The 16,635-nt window shown below is 51.4% G+C and overlaps 1 protein-coding gene across 2 annotated transcripts in view; it reads right to left on the reverse strand.

The window, feature by feature from the left end:
- Positions 1-16,635, reverse strand: part of LOC137418287 (uncharacterized) — a 57,655-nt gene that overhangs the window by 24,458 nt on the left and 16,562 nt on the right. For both annotated transcript variants that reach the window (XM_068104307.2, XM_068104305.2), the window contains exon 2: positions 1,485-1,917. In XM_068104307.2, coding sequence (XP_067960408.2) covers positions 1,485-1,905 — 421 coding nt within the window. In that variant the 5' untranslated portion in view covers positions 1,906-1,917. The remainder of the gene's footprint in view (positions 1-1,484; positions 1,918-16,635) is intronic.

A 16,635-nucleotide genomic window follows, 5' to 3' on the forward strand; every position in this document is an offset into this window, starting at 1 on the left:
CCGCCTCAAGCCGGCCCACCTCGACGTGGACCGTCTCAAGCTGGCCCACCTCGACGTGGACCACCCACCGCCGGTGGCTCGGCCCCCACGTCGGGGACGCCCCCCGGCGGGCGGACCCCCGGCACCGCCCAGCCCCGCTGGCACGCCGCCCCCCGGTCCTGCACCCATCCCGGGTGCAGCCGGAGGCATCCCAGCCGGCATCCCTGCACCCCAGATGCCGCCAGTCGCCAGAGGGCGCTTTGGCCGGGTCATCCGTTTGCCCCAACAAACTGACCCTCCAGGTGCGCGGGAATTCTGGGGGGGCACGTGTGGCGGACACAAAAGCTCACTGGCGTGGTGGCATCATCCCCCGCACCGTGGGCGTCGACCACGCCCGAGGGGTAGGCGTGGCCTCAGGATATACACGGGGCACGCAGCCCCGAGCACGTCAGTGCTATAGTTTGACCCTTTGAATAAAGATGCTTGTGTTTATATCGTTGTTGCTTCCTTTATCGGCAACACAAGTCACGCGCATAGCACCGCGTTGCAATGTCAGTATTATTCTACATGCTGCCCTGTCTCTCGCAAGCTTTGAAACTGGTTTAAAATACCTTTTGTCAGTGTAATATACTGTTTATTCCACAAGGTGAGTGCCAGGGGTATTGACCTATTTTTGGTAATGCACCCAGGTTGCGGGGTCAAAATAATACTCAATATTCTTGCACCTTATTGCCAGGTGGTGATCATAACAACCAAGTAAGTGAATTTTGACACACTCTGTCAGGAGGAGACAAAATGACTGACAGACATACGGATGGACATAGCTGATTACAATACGACGACGATGGAGTGTCTTCATATTTTTCAAAAAGCGTGGAATAACAAGGACAAGCCTTCCATGGCTAAAGAGAGGTAACAATTTACTTCCTGCATGCAGATAACTTAAATGCACCGTTAAACACGGAACACCTTGGAATTTAATGCAATTTCCAAAAAAGAAAAAAAATTGGGGAAATAGACACGGATTTTTCAAATGCCTGAACAAACTTTGGTACATCACGGGTGATGAAGGTTGTGGTCAAGTTTCATCGAAATAGTTTGTGTAGTTCTAATTTCGGGGTTTGGGGGTGTCAAACCTGGACCCACTTTGACCCCTGGTAGACCCCCTGAGACCTCGATTATTTTTTCAATGCCCTGAACAAACTTGAGTTCCAACACACAAAATATAATCTTAGCCAAGTTTGGTCACAATCGCATCAGCAGTTTCAGAGAAGTTGCATGTGTTTATGGACAGACCGACGACGTGCCATCCCATAAGCTCCCCGGAAATATGTTCTAGGTGAGCTAAAATTTACCTTGTACCATGCATCAAAAATCCATTAATATTAGACAATACAAAACTGCACCAAAACAGATTACACAAGTTAAAAGAATACATAAAAAACAATGGCAGACGATCAAGATATTTGTTAACATGCGATGTTGCATTTAAAAAACTCACATACCAGACATGGCTCTTGATCCATCATCCTGAGAGCGGAGATTGCAGAAATCACTGAACCCGATTCCAGATAAACCAGGAACATTTTCCAGCTGCACATTTTGGGATCTGAAAATCTTTTCACAGGAACTGGAAAGTTCCGGAATAACATTCTCCAAGTTGACGAAAATACTTCCCAAAAGAGAAGAACCTGCAATCTGGACATCTTGCGGCTTCGAAAAAGAATTCATAAATTTAGAGAAGTCAGCATACAATGCAAATTGTAATTTCTCTTTGGAGAGAGAGAGGAGCTCGGTCCGCAATGCATCCGACTCGGTACAAGCCCGAAAAACCTTCCGATTCTCAATTCCAAGCTTATCGATCACTGCTTGGGCTGTTTCTGCTCTCAGGCCTCGGGACTTGAGCCATTCCAAGAAGTTCTCCATTTCATCGATGATCTGCCAGGGATACAATGCTTATGTTAATCACAGAAAAATTATACATGTTATTTTCTTCACTCTGTTTGGAATTTTTTGAGTTATTTCCGTTGTCAATCCAATCAATTGTTATCCAAAAATGTGGACTTTTACATCCAGTTTGTTCACCACTGTCCCATTTTGTAAGTTTTCTTCTCAATCAGCATCGAATGAATGAGTTTTTATATACAGACACAAAAATAAACCCAGAGTAAACTTTAGTAGGCACACAGCCGTAGTAATGTATTGCTTTCTTGCATGACCTACAAAACAGGTGGACACGATTTTGGTATGAATTTATAGAGAATATTAAAGGAAACATTCCGTCACTTTTCACACGAAAGATTTTGGTACGTTAATGAGTAATTTAGATTTTAAATAATTATTTACATGTTTAAAATGTGCGCGTATCCTCGAACGGAAAATAACCAATCGGAAGACGTGTTCAATATATCATCGGCAATTGGCCAAACCGGAACCGGAACGGTGCGGTAAGGCCTTGAGACAACATTGCAGCCTCCAGTGATGAGGACGTGTTGTCTTCGAGTGACGAAAATAGTCAAGAAAAAGAGTGTTTTATGTGCATCTTCCCGTCCAAAAAGTGCAAAATTGTCCAATTTTCAGACAAAACATGGTCCCGTTTCTTAGAATATGTCAACAAATGGAAGTCTTTGGATGGTCCTCAAGCAAAAATTGCGAGAGATTACGTTGCTCAACACTCGGCAGGATTCAGTGCAGATTCCAACAGCGCTGTCGCCAACAATACCACTTCTCGGAGGATTCCATCAGCCGTGTTACGCACGCTTTACAGACTCCCAACGTGTTGAAAGGGTGATGAAAAGCATGAAAAAGAAAGCCGATGACTTAGCCTCTACGGGTAGGTTTAAAACTTGCACTTTATAAGGTTAAAATTTGTTAAAAATCAATTATTCTCCAATGTTCTTATATTACTGGTATTATGGGTTTTCCACATTAATTTTTGTTTCCTTGTGTGTGTGTGTGTGTTTTCTTTTTTTCAGCAACCGTGCCCCAAGCTGATGTCGGTGGAGAAAAAGTTGAAGCAGAAAATACAAAACCAACAAAGAGACGGGCTCTTCGTTCCAGCTTTGGTAGACCTCCAGTGCCAACAAGATCACAGCATGTTCTACCAAACATATGTATCCTATGCCAGAAAGAAAAAACTATGAGATGCAGATCCACCGGCAAGAGAAAAAAGGAACACCTCGTCACATGTTCAACCATAGATGCTGTCCATTTACAGCAAGCAGCAGAAGACAGTGGAAATGTGTCACTTCTCATGCAGATTAAAGACAAGGATTGTGTGGCAATCGAAGTTAGGTACCACAACTCATGCTGCAGGGACTTTACACCTTACCTGACCAGGCCAGCCAACACACAAACAGGAAGTGATACTTCTTATTCAGAAGCATTTGAAGTTTTCAGCAAGACAGTGAAAACTTGCATCATTGACAACAAAGAGATCATGAGACTTAAAAAAGTGAATGACTTATTCATCAAACAAATTAAGATAAGCCATGGAGTTGAGGCAAATTCATATAAGTCTGGATACTTGAAGCACAGGTTATCAAAGAAATTTCCACAGCTATGTTTTATAACACCTCACATGAAATCACAAGGAGACATCGTCTATGTTAATGACATTTCCACAGCTACTCTTGTGGGAAAGCAGACAAACCTTCAAGAAGCCACGCAAAGCACGACCCACAGTGAAATGGCTTCGACAACAGATGACACAGAAGCACCATCACAAGCAGGCCACCAATCACAAATGGGCTATGTGTATGCTGATCCAAATGCACTGCGCAATACTTACGTGACAGCATTAGATCTCGGGCAAACAATCAGAGAAGTCAAACCTACTATGCCATGGCCACCGCCAGGAGAACATCTGAATTTGAAAGAGGCAGAAGCAATTGTGCCCTGCAGCCCATACAATTTTTTAGCATGGGCAGTTGGCGCATCTGACGAACCAGACACGGGGAAGATGGGAGATGTATCTGCACCAATCCATAGAAAACTCCTGTCCATATCACAGGATATAATTTCTCTGGCTTCTAAAGGACGGAAACTGATGCCTAAGCATATGTCACTTGCTATGACATGTCATGGGGACCGCAAGGCTAACCCCCGCTCTTGCAGGGAAAATGGCCTTAAAATGCCTGTTGTTGTTGTTGTTGTATGACTGTGCGTCATCTATCAGGATCAGCCCAGTTGATAGGACTGTTAAATGGTTTGGGACACTCTGTTTCAAACTTTGTGATTTTAAATCATGATACAGCACTTGCTACACAAGAGGTTAGTCACGGTGAAGATTCCCTTCCATCCACCATACAGCCAGGGATTCCAACCACGTTAGTATGGGATAACAATGACTTTGGAGAAGAAACGTTACCTGGACGTGGAACTACCCACAACACAAATGGCATTGTTGTCCAGAGTAATATCAGTCCAAGAACTAATCAACCTAGGTCCTCTAGCACTAAAGATCCAGCTGTGAAAAGAACAAGAAACAGGTCAATGCAGCCGCCAGTGGTGAATCTAGCTACATACTATGGGGGAAAAAAGGAAGGTCCAGTGCCGTTTGCAGAGCATGTTTCACTCCTTCAGTCTGCTAATGCATCCTTGCTGCAAAATCCTATGAAGGTCGACCGAGCCTACTACATCACAAAATTCAGAACAGACAAGATCTTGCCCTCTTGGACTGGGTTCAACCAGCTCCTTTCCCAAGTTGAGGTTCCACCAAAGTCTGTAATAAGCTATTTACCTGTCATTGATGGGAGCCCCACAGAAATGGACACAGTCCTTACAATTCTGCAGAGAAGTGTCGAGATTGCCGATCAGCTAGCTTGGAGACGGTTGTCGTTGTGATGGATCAAGCAATCTATGCGAAGGCACAACTGATTAGGTGGAGAAATGCGCAGTTTATGAACAGGCTGGTCATACGACTTGGTGGTTTTCACACAGCTATGTCCTTTCTTTGTTGTTTGGGAAAGCGCTTTAGAGATGCTGGCCTTCAAGATATCGTGATAGAATCGGAGATTGTTGCGACAGGCTCGGTAAATGGGGTGATGACTGGTGAGCACTACAACAGAGCAGAGCTCACAAGCTGGTGGTGGATGCAATGCATCAAATGCGACTCAATGCTTATCTGGACACCATTCCTGAAGAGGCAAACAGAGTAAAACAGCTGATGGCAGACTTGGCCCAAGCCATCCCCACACCTGAATATCAAGAAATCTTGAATGGAGAAAGATTTCATCAGTTTGAGACATCTTACAGTCAATTCATAGAAGCTTGCAACAAGAAGCAGACCTTTGGATGCTGGAGTTCGTATATTGAGATGGTAGAAGTTCTCCTGCTCTTCCTGAGAGGTACTCGTGAAGCAAATTGGGAACTTCACTTGGCAAGTGTAAGACGTATGCTACCATGGGTGTTTGCATATGACCACCTCAATTATAGTAGCTACCTTCCTGTGTACTGGCTTGAAATGTCTGATCTTGCAACTACCCAACCAACAATACATCAGCAATGTCTGGAAGGTGACTTTGCTGTTCAGGGGAGCAATAATGCCTTCGCCAAACTTGCTTATGACCAAACTATTGAACAGACAGCAAACCGTGACTCAAAAACAAAAGGAGGTATGACAGGTATTACAACCAGTAAACGAACTGTAAACAGGTGGATATGGTCCCATCATGCAAGAGGCTTAATCGCTCGAGAATGTGAGGCCCTGGCAGGCAAAGAAGAGCAGAGCACAACATGATCAGACCTCCTGCAAAGCCGTATGAAACGGGATAAGGCAGATGTTAAGAAAATTGTGGATACAACAGTATGGTCAATCCTTTCGACTATGAACAAGATGAGCTGATACACATCACGTCAGGTGCAGTAGCGACACAAGATGTCCAAACTGATATGCAGACTGCGTATGAAAGGGGTGAAACAGAATTCACCATGTTGTCCAGAGAGCGTCTACAAACAGGAGAAGTGGACTTGTTTGTCCGCATGAAGCAAATGAAGCTGAAGACATTTACCAGTATGTCTAAGAATGTAAAACACAGAGTACATGGAAAGGATGTCTCCCTGAAAGCCGACAGAAATCTGCTAGCAAGACTGGTCATGATTGGACGGTACAGGAATATTAATCTGCAGGAGCTACTGACGTATTCCTTGGGTCCGTTACCACTCTCACTCGCAAATTCTCAAGGGTCTCTGGTCAAGACCAACAAAGCCAACTTGCTCCATGCCCTGCAGTCTGTTCGTGATAGTATCGGAGATGATGTCAGCCAGGCATTAATAGGCCTACATTGCTTCACTGGGTGTGACAGCGTAAGCTCATTTTACGGCAAGGGAAAGAAAAAAGCCTTTAATCTTCTTCTTAAGGAGAGGGAGCTGTGCAATGCTTTGAAGGACCTTGGCGAGCATTTTGACATACAGCTCGACTTAGTAGCAGCACTGGAGGTATTTGTTTGCAAATTGTATTGACAACACAGCGTCACAACTGTCAACGAGGCCAGGTACAACATGTTCCAACTGGCACGTAAATCTGAAATCACAATGCCTCTCAACCAAGATGCTCTGAGGGAACACATCAAACGGGCCAACTACCAAGCAGGTATGTGTCTTCCATAACGTTTCCAGTTTCATTGAAAGATATAATTTGTAAGACTTGTGTGCAACATGTAAACCTGTCATAATTATGTGTAAAGTTAATCAGGTGCAAAAATAATACTATATTTTGGGAGTCAGTAAGGAAATAAATGCCTTGCTCATATCCTTTTGTTAGTGTTTTTTAAACATCAAATCAATGATCAAATATTGTGAAAAAACCAAAATATGAATATGTGTTTAATTCAGAGATATCTTATATTCCATGATCAAAATGCATTTTACTATGTACACAAGGCTGAAAAAGGAATGAAGCAGATCTCATTATGAGGCAGACTCCACAATTTAATGTTACTGTTCAATACCTTCATTGCAGCACAACATAACATTGGAAGGTAACAACTGAGGCTGAATGTTTTTTTTCACCTTTTCAATATTTTCAGGTATTTAAAAGAGGAGCCTACAACCAAATGCAGAGATACCCTTCCTGATGGGCATGGGTGGAAGATGGAAAGCGGTGAGCTAGTCATCAACTGGATGAACCTTCCGCCTGCTCCAGACAGTTATGGAGTTACCTTACTGCACTGGTAACAGCAAGAAAAGTAAATGTGGTGATGCTGATACTTGTACCTGTCTTCAAAACAATGTTCCATGTACAGATCTGTGCAACTGTGCTCGAAATAACTGTTGCAATATCATTGGACACAATGACTTAGATGATGATAGTGAGGATAGTGATTCTGATGATGGCAGTGATGGGGAAGTAGAGGAACCTGACACAGAAAATGAATGAGTTTAGTGTGTGTGGTCCATTTTAGGCTCGGAAATTTAATACCAGGAACATGCAATTGATTCACATTGTGAAAAATTTCCTCACTGCTGTGAAGAATTATTTTGTGCTCATGGTCCAAAAGCATTTCTCATCTTGAAAGATGGCATACTTGTATAAAGTGACATCAATATTAGATCACTGCAATTTAGGAAATAAAATTCCATGCAAACCTTTGTGTCACTCATTTTTTTATATTTTTTAAATCAGAATCAATACATATTTATGTTAATAGTGGGGCGGCTTAGCCCAAATATTCAAAAGAATTGTGCATTTTGTGATACAAGCACCAAATTTGGCACAAATGTACATTAATATGTTGCGAACATTTTCAGATATTGGGCCACTTGAAATTCCGTAATTTTTTTTTTCAAATTTTTTCAAATTTCGTAATTTCAAATTTTTCGGGTGATACCGTCACAATTTCGGTCTTCGAGGCCGGCCGATAGGCAAAGTGTGACCGGAAGGGACGAGGTTCTCCTGACCACGTGGCCCTCGATCTGGGAAGCGAGAGGCGTTCCATTAGTGGACGCGCCCCTCACGCCCGACTTTTGGGCGGCCCCGGCAGGCCGTTTGTTTTGACGTTCCGTGACAGGCCCCACACCCCCACCGTGACAGGCCGACCGGAAGCTTGTGCTGAGTACATCATACCTGAACAACTCAGTGAGGCAGAACACAGCAGTGCACACCAGGGTGACCCCTTCAGTGCATAAACCAATTAACCTGTCCACTGCAGGGCATATAGAAATGAAGTTATTTTCTGCATATAATAATAATATAAGTTCAGTTCTATATAACAATTTCTGTTATCACCACTACCACTACAACTACCACTACTACAAGCTTTGTCTGGAATTTTGTGGACTAACAGACAAACAGCCATACAGACAAGCTGGGATCAAAACATTACCTCCTTCCACCATTGAGTGTAGAGGTAAACATCATGGAAATTATATCATGCCCTAGATTTAATTCATGCTTACCCATGTATTTGCTTCACTGGTTCACAAGGTCTTTTGCATACATGTAATTCAGACTCTCATCTTCATTGCTGACCACACAATGTTCGCAACATATTAATGTACATTTGTGCCAAATTTGGTGCTTGTATCACAAAATGCACAATTCTTTTGAATATTTGGGCTAAGCCGCCCCACTATATCGGCCGGCCTCGAAGACCGAAATTGTGACGGTGTCACCCGAAAAATTTGAAATTACGAAATTTGAAAAAATTTGAAAAAAAAAATTACGGAATTTCAAGTGGCCCAATATCTGAAAATGTTCGCAACATATTAATGTACATTTGTGCCAAATTTGGTGCTTGTATCACAAAATGCACAACAGGTTTGCTATGCTGCTACACTATAATACTATCTTCAACTCAATTACATACACTTTGTGTTGTTATTTGAACTCTATGTGTTTTTTTAAATAATGTATACTTGATCGATAATGATATTTTGGGCCAGCGGTTCTCGTTTATGTGCAACATTTACGCTTGTGAAAAAAAGTATGTTGCTCGTGGTACTATAGCCTTTCATTTACCATCATGTTTGCCCCCACCCCAGAGGTAGGTCACTAAATCAAAAAACTAAAACGATATTGGTCTCTGGGCCCACAGTCTACTGGTCCTGTGACTATCTCTGCTGAATAATTATTCTGCACTTATTTTGTCTATACCCTTCATTATCTCAAACATATATCATATCCCATCATAATCGCCTCATTTCTAATGCATGTTACAAGAAGGGGCATTCTTGGGGAAAATGCCAGGGGCATAGAAAGGGCCCATTTATAAGGTATGTGCCATGTGGCAAAGTATAGAAAAGAAGTGACATTCCATAGCTTGAAGAAAATGCCAAACAGAAAATAAGGGACATTCAAAACATTTCGTGTGCATGCTGGACTACTCGTGTTCTTAGCAAATGCTCTTAGCAAATCACAGTTCTTAGCAAATGTTCACGAGCAAATGGATGCTCTAGAAAAGTTGATCCAAAAGGGGCACCCTACATCTTGCAAATAAAATACATTAACTTCTTCTTGTGTAAAGGTATTGTGTTTTTGTGTGGTCATGAGGTTGGAAATGAACTGTGATCGAGTTATTATTGTGATGCGTTTGGAAATGGGGATTTCACATGCAAGCGGGCCTTTTTGGTAACATTGAAGGAACTGCGCTCCAACGCGAGTCAAAAGAATTGACGCGACCAAAGACGGAATTCGTCCGAGTTGCTTTATTGAAACAAAACAGCTCAGGTATTCTCACAAGCCCGTTTTTCGGGCAACAATATATATACACATTTATGTCGGGAAGTTTGCCCGGCAAAAGCTATACCGGGCATGCCCGGGTATCAAGGGCGAGCCTTGGAAAGGCGAGTCTGGACCTGCCCGGGCGTGTTTGGCTGCGGCCTGGCAAGTCGACGCTGGGCGTGCCCGGGCGCTCTGGGCGAGCACTGGAAAGGCGATAGCGGGCATGCCCGGACGCTCTGGGCGAGCCCTGGAAAGGCGATAGCGGGCATGCCCGGACGCTCTGGGCGAGCCCTGGAAAGGCGATAGCGGGCATGCCCGGATGCTCTGGGCGAGCCCTGGAAAGGCGAGAGCGGGCATGCCCGGGAAAGACGAGACCGGGCGTGCCCGGGAGGTTCGGGCGTGCCCGGGAACAGTGAGTCCGGGCATGCCCGGGAGAGGCGCGTCTGGCCGTGTTCTGGCCGGTGCAAGGCGATTATGTACATCCAGCGATAACCGCTACACACGCCCCTCCAGAATCGACCTGCACCGGCAGGGTCAATTTAAGGGGGGTCCGGATGACCCGGCCGAAGCGACCCCTGACGGGTCGTGGGGAGGGGTCTGACGTGGTGGTGGGTGGTCGAGCGGGGGGAACTGTGGATGGGGGGCGGCCTTGCCGCGGAGAAAGGGCCAACCGTGGTGGTCGGTCGACGTCCATGTGCGCCGGTTTGAGGCGGTCCACAGAAATCCGGTCCGGCCGGCCGCCGAAGTCGACGATGAAAGACTTGTCGCCCCGTCGCAGGACCCGGAAGGGCCCGTCGTACGGCGGCCGGAGTGGCCCCCGGTGCGGGTCATGACGCACAAAGGCGTACTCCGCTGTGCGAAGCGCCGGGGGGACGTAGGACTGGGGGCCACCGTGGCGGGACGTCGGCACGGGGGCAAATCGTCGGGCGGCCTCCTGGATGTCCGAGCGCTGGCGAGCGGCGGACCAGGGACTGGTAGCGTCAGGCACGAATTCGCCCGGGACGCGGAGTGGCTAGCCGTAGACGAGCTCGGCGGCGGACGCCTGGAGGTCTTCCTTGGGGGCCGGGCGAAGGCCCAAAAGGACCCACGGCAGCCGGTCGGCCCAACCGTCGTCCTGAAGGCCGGCCATGAGTGCGGCCTTCATGGAGCGGTGAAACCGCTCGCACAACCCATTGGCTTGGGGGTGGTAGGCCGTGGTGCGGTGCAGCGTGACCCCCAACGAGCGGGCGACCGCGCCCCAAAGCTCAGACGTGAACTGTGGGCCGCGGTCGGACGAGATGTCCACTGGTGCGCCGAAGCGCGCGACCCAGGTGGCGATGAACGCCTGCGCCACGTCGGCGGTGGTGGTGGAGGTGAGGGGCACGGCCTCCGGCCACCTGGTGGTCCTGTCCACCATGGTGAGCAGGTGGGTGAACCCCCGCAAGGGGGGCAGGGGACCCACCAGGTCCACGTGGACGTGGTCGAAACGCCGTTCAAGCACGGCGAAAGGTGCCAGCGGGGCCTGGGTGTGGCGGTGGACCTTGGCTCGCTGGCAGGTCGTGCAGGCGTTGGCCCAGTCGCGGATGTTTCGTCGAAGGCCGTGCCAGACGAAACGCGCTGACACCAGCTTCTGAGAAGCTTTCCGGCCCGGGTGAGAAAGGCCGTGGATGGAGGCGAAGATGCGGCGCTGCCAGGAAACGGGCACGATGGGGCGAGGCTGGCCCTGGGAGACGTCGCAGAGCAGGACGGTGCCCGCGAAGGGGATGTCGGCCAGGCGGAGGCCCGTGTCCGCCACGCGGAGTGCCTGCACCGAGGCGTCGGTGGTCTGGTCGGCCGCCATGAGCGTGGAAGTCCACGCCGAGGTGGACCGCATTCGCGCTGGCCCGCGAAAGGCAGTCAGCCACGGCGTTGTCTTTGCCGGCGACGTGCTGGATGTCCGTGGTGAACTCCGACACGGCGGAGAGGTGGCGCTGCTGGTGGGCCGACCACGGCTCCGTGACCTTAGCCATTGCGTAGACCAACGGCTTGTGGTCGACGAAAGCCGTGAACGGGCGGCCCTCCAGGAGGTGTCGGAAATGGCGAACGGCCAGGAATAGCCCGAGCAGCTCGCGGTCGAACGTGCTGTAGTTTAACTCGTTCGGCCGGAGTTGCCGGCTGAAAAAAGTGAGTGGCTGCCAAACCCCGTCCACCCATTGCTCATGGACGGCGCCCACCGCGTAGTTGGAGGCGTCCGTAGTGAGGGCGATGGGCGCGTTGAGCACCGGGTGAGCCAGCAGCGTTGCGTCGGCGAGGGCCCGTTTGGCACTGGCGAAGGCCACGTCCATGGCCGCGGACCAAACAATGTCATGCTTGGCCGGCTTGCCCCGGAGGGCCTCGTAAAGGGGCCGCATGAGCTGAGCAGCGTGGGGCACGAATCGGTGATAAAAATTCACCATGCAGAGGAACTCTTGGAGGGCCTTGATGGAACGGGGACGCGGGAACGTGGTGATGGCCTCGACCTTGGTCGGCAGCGGCACGGCCCCGGTCTTGGTGATGCGGTGGCCCAAAAAGTCAACGGTCATCGCGCCGAAGTGGCATTTGACCGGGTTGACAATTAAGCCGTGCTCGCTGAGGCGACCGAACAGTGTTCGGAGGTGGAGGAGGTGCTCGGCGCGGGACGTGCTGGCGACGAGGATGTCGTCCAGATAGACGAAAAGAAACGGCAGGTCGCGCAGCACGCCGTCCATCAAGCGCTGGAACGCCTGGGCCGCGTTCTTGAGGCCAAACGGCATCCGCAAAAATTCGAACAGGCCGAACGGCGTGATGACGGCCGTCTTCGGGACGTCGGCCACCCGGACAGGTACCTGGTGGTAGCCCCGTATCAGGTCAATTTTCGAAAAGATGACCCGTCCCGCCAAACGGGCGGAAAAGTCCTGAATATGCGGGATCGGGTACCTGTCGGGGGTGGTAGCATCATTGAGACGGCGGTAGTCGCCACACGGTCGCCATCCACCCCCCGGCTTTGGCACGATGTGCAGTGGCGAGGCCCACGCGCGATCGGAGCGCCGCACGATGCCGAGGTGCTCCAACGCGTCGAATTCGGCCTTTGCCACGGCGAGCTTGGCTGGGTCGAGGCGGCGGGCCCTGGCGTAGACCGGCGGGCCCGTAGTGGGTATGTGGTGCTCGATCCCGTGCCGCACCGCGACGGCCGAAAACGTTGGCCGCGTGAGGGCCGGGAATTCCACGAGCAGGTGAGCGAACTCGTTCGTTGCCGGGAGGGCGCACGCCAGTTCGGTCGGCGCGGAGCTGCTCATTGTGCACGCCAGGGAGCTGAAGGTCTCGGCGTGGACAAGGCAACGTCGTTTGACGTCGACCAGCAGCCCGTGCGCGCAGAGGAAGTCGGCGCCCAGCAAAGCCACGGGGACGCTGGCGGTAACAAAAGTCCATTGAAAGCGCTGGCTGCCGAAGCAGAGGGTGACGAAGCGTGGGCCGAAAGTGCGTATGGCCGAGCCATTAGCAGTGACCAAAGAGGGGCCGCAAACTGCGTCCAGCCTGTCCTGCTCGGAGGCAGGTATGACGCTCAGTTGGGCGCCGGTGTCGCACAGGAAACGCCGTCCAGACGCTTTGTCCCGAATAAACAGCAAGTTTCCCGAGTGGCCGGCGCTCATGGATGGGAATGAACGCCGGCCCGGCCGTTTCCCGACCTGCCGAAATTGCACGGGGGCCGGCACGTCCGAGCCTTGTGTCCGAACCTGGCGTGGTAATAACACCACGCCCGATCAGGTGGAGGCCCCGGTCGTCGTGTCGGAAGCGGGCGGTGCGGCGTGGCGGCCGCCAGTTGCACCGGCAGTTCGGCCTCCAACCGCGCAGGGTGCTCGGGCGTCGTGGGCGTCGCCTCGGATGGCGGCGGGCTCCAGGTAACCGCGCCGATGTGCTGGCCCGCCGAGGAGATCTTATCGGCTTCCCTGGCGAGGGCGCGGGAATCCGTGATCAACGTGCCAGCCAGGGCGAGGCGTACCGGGTTAGGCAGCTGACGGAGGAACAGCTCCCGGAACAGGAATGCCGGAGAGTGCTCGCCGAGCAACGAGAGCATATAGTCCATGCGCTCGGACGGGCGCGTGTCGCCGAGCTCGGGCAGGTCAAGCAGGCGCCGTGCGCGTGCTGCCGGTGAGAGGGCGAAAGCGCCGAGGAGGAGCGTCTTCAGCGCGTCGTATTTGTCAGCAGCCGGCGGGTGCTGGAGGAGGCTCAAGGCGCGGGCCGCGGTGGTGGAACCGAGCGCCGCCACAACATGGTGGAAGCGGGTGTCGTCCGCGGTGATGCCTCGCAGGGCAAACTGGGAGTCCGCCTGGGCGAACCAAACAGCCGCGTGAGCCTCCCAGAAGGTAGGCAGTTTAAGCGTCACTGCCGTATCCATGTCGGTAGGTCACCAATGAAGGAACTGCGCTCCAACGCGAGTCGAAAGAATTGACGCGACCAAAGACAGAATTCATCCGAGTTGCTTTATTGAAACAAAACAGCTCAGGTATTCTCACAAGCCCGTTTTTCGGGCAACAATATATATACACATTTATGTTGGGAAGTTTGCCCGGCAAAAGCTATACCGGGCATGCCCGGGTATCAAGGGCGAGCCTTGGAAAGGCGAGTCTGGACCTGCCCGGGCGTGTTTGGCTGCGGCCTGGCAAGTCGAGGCTGGGCGTGCCCGGGCGCTCTGGGCGAGCACTGGAAAGGCGATAGCGGGCATGCCCGGACGCTCTGGGCGAGCCCTGGAAAGGCGATAGCGGGGGCATGCCCGGACGCTCTGGGCGAGCCCTGGAAAGGCGATAGCGGGCGTGCCCGGGAGGTTCGGGCGTGCCCGGGAACAGTGAGTCTGGGCATGCCCGGGAGAGGAGCGTCTGGCCGTGTTCTGGCCGGTGCAAGGCGATTATGTACATCCAGCGGTAACCGCTACAACATCTTCTATGGAAATATGAGGTGGAGAATTCGAATGGCGCCCCTTTATTGGCCTAATGGACGAGGCATCAGACTTCCGGGCATCAGATGAGGATTGGGGTTCAAGTCCCATTTGGTTTGAATATTTTTTTCTTCTTTCTTTTTCAAATCTTTTATATAGTTTTGAATAAAGTCTGGCACAATGAACAAAATGCAGTTTTTAGCTGCGATGAGCAGCTCTATGAGGACCACGTTGTTGTTGGGTGCCTTTTTGAACAGCACATGCGCATACACTCAGACGTGCGTTGGTATGAGGTAAGAACATTGCGGACTAAAGTCGCTATTTGTTTGAAGAAACCAGAATAAATTTAGCAACAAAGACAACATGAAAGTTTTCATATCAATCTCGTTTCACAGAACTTGACACAAATTAGGTGTAATTATTGAATAGCGCATGCGCATACACTCGGACGTGCGTTGGTATGAGGTAAGAATATCGCGATTTGTTTGAAGAAACAAGAATAAATTTAACAACAAAGACAACATGAAAGTTTTCATATCAATCTCGTTTCACAAAACCTGACACAAATTAGGTGTAATTAACATATATATACAGACTTGGCATTTAATATGGAATATTTTTTTTGTGGGGGTTGTAGCGGTTACCGCTGGATGTACATAATCGCCTTGCACCGGCCAGAACACGGCCAGACGCGCCTCTCCCGGGCATGCCCGGACTCACTGTTCCCGGGCACGCCCGAACCTCCCGGGCACGCCCGGTCTCGTCTTTCCCGGGCATGCCCGCTCTCGCCTTTCCAGGGCTCGCCCAGAGCGTCCGGGCATGCCCGCTATCGCCTTTCCAGGGCTCGCCCAGAGCGTCCGGGCATGCCCGCTATCGCCTTTCCAGGGCACGCCCAGAGCGTCCGGGCATGCCCGCTATCGCCTTTCCAGGGCTCGCCCAGAGCGTCCGGGCATGCCCGCTATCGCCTTTCCAGTGCTCGCCCAGAGCGCCCGGGCACGCCCAGCCTCGACTTGCCAGGCCGCAGCCAAACACGCCCGGGCAGGTCCAGACTCGCCTTTCCAAGGCTCGCCCTTGATACCCGGGCATGCCCGGTATAGCTTTTGCCGGGCAAACTTCCCGACATAAATGTGTATATATATTGTTGCCCCAAAAACGGGCTTGTCAGAATACCTGAGCTGTTTGGTTTCAATAAAGCAACTCGGACGAATTCCGTCTTTGGTCGCGTCAATTCTTTCGACTCGCGTTGGAGCGCAGCTCCTTCATTGGTGACCTACCGACATGGATACAGCAGTGACGCTTAAACTGCCTACCTTCTGGGAGACTCACGCGGCTGTTTGGTTCGCCCAGGCGGACTCCCAGTTCGCCCTGCGAGGCATCACCGCGGACGACACCCGCTTCCACCATGTTGTGGCGGCGCTCGGTTCCACCACCGCGGCCCGCGCCTTGAGCCTCCTCCAGCACCCGCCGGCTGCTGACAAATACGACGCGCTGAAGACGCTCCTCCTCGGCGCTTTCGCCCTCTCACCGGCAGCACGCGCACGGCGCCTGCTTGAGCTGCCCGAGCTCGGCGACACGCGCCCGTCCGAGCGCATGGACTATATGCTCTCGTTGCTCGGCGAGCACTCTCCGGCATTCCTGTTCCGGGAGCTGTTCCTCCGTCAGCTGCCTAACCCGGTACGCCTCGCCCTGGCTGGCACGTTGATCACGGATTCCCGCGCCCTCGCCAGGGAAGCCGATAAGATCTCCTCGGCGGGCCAGCACATCGGCGCGGTTACCTGGAGCCCGCCGCCGTCCGAGGCGACGCCCACGACGCCCGAGCGCCCTGCGCGGTTGGAGGCCGAACTGCCGGTGCAACTGGCGGCCGCCACGCCGCACCGCCCGCTTCCGACACGACGGCCGGGGCCTCCACCTGACCGGGCGTGGTGTTATTACCACGCCAGGTTCGGACACAAGGCTCGGACGTGCCGGCCCCCGTGCACTTTCGGCAGGTCGGGAAACGGCCGGGCCGGCGTTCATTCCCAGCCATGAGCGCCGGCCACTCGGGCAACTTGCTGTTTATTCGGGACAAAGCGTCTGGATGGCGTTT

The sequence above is a fragment of the Myxine glutinosa genome, chromosome 1 (genome assembly GCF_964187855.1).
Source record: "Myxine glutinosa chromosome 1, kmMyxGlut1.1, whole genome shotgun sequence".
In the NCBI taxonomy this organism is placed as follows: domain Eukaryota; kingdom Metazoa; phylum Chordata; class Myxini; order Myxiniformes; family Myxinidae; genus Myxine; species Myxine glutinosa.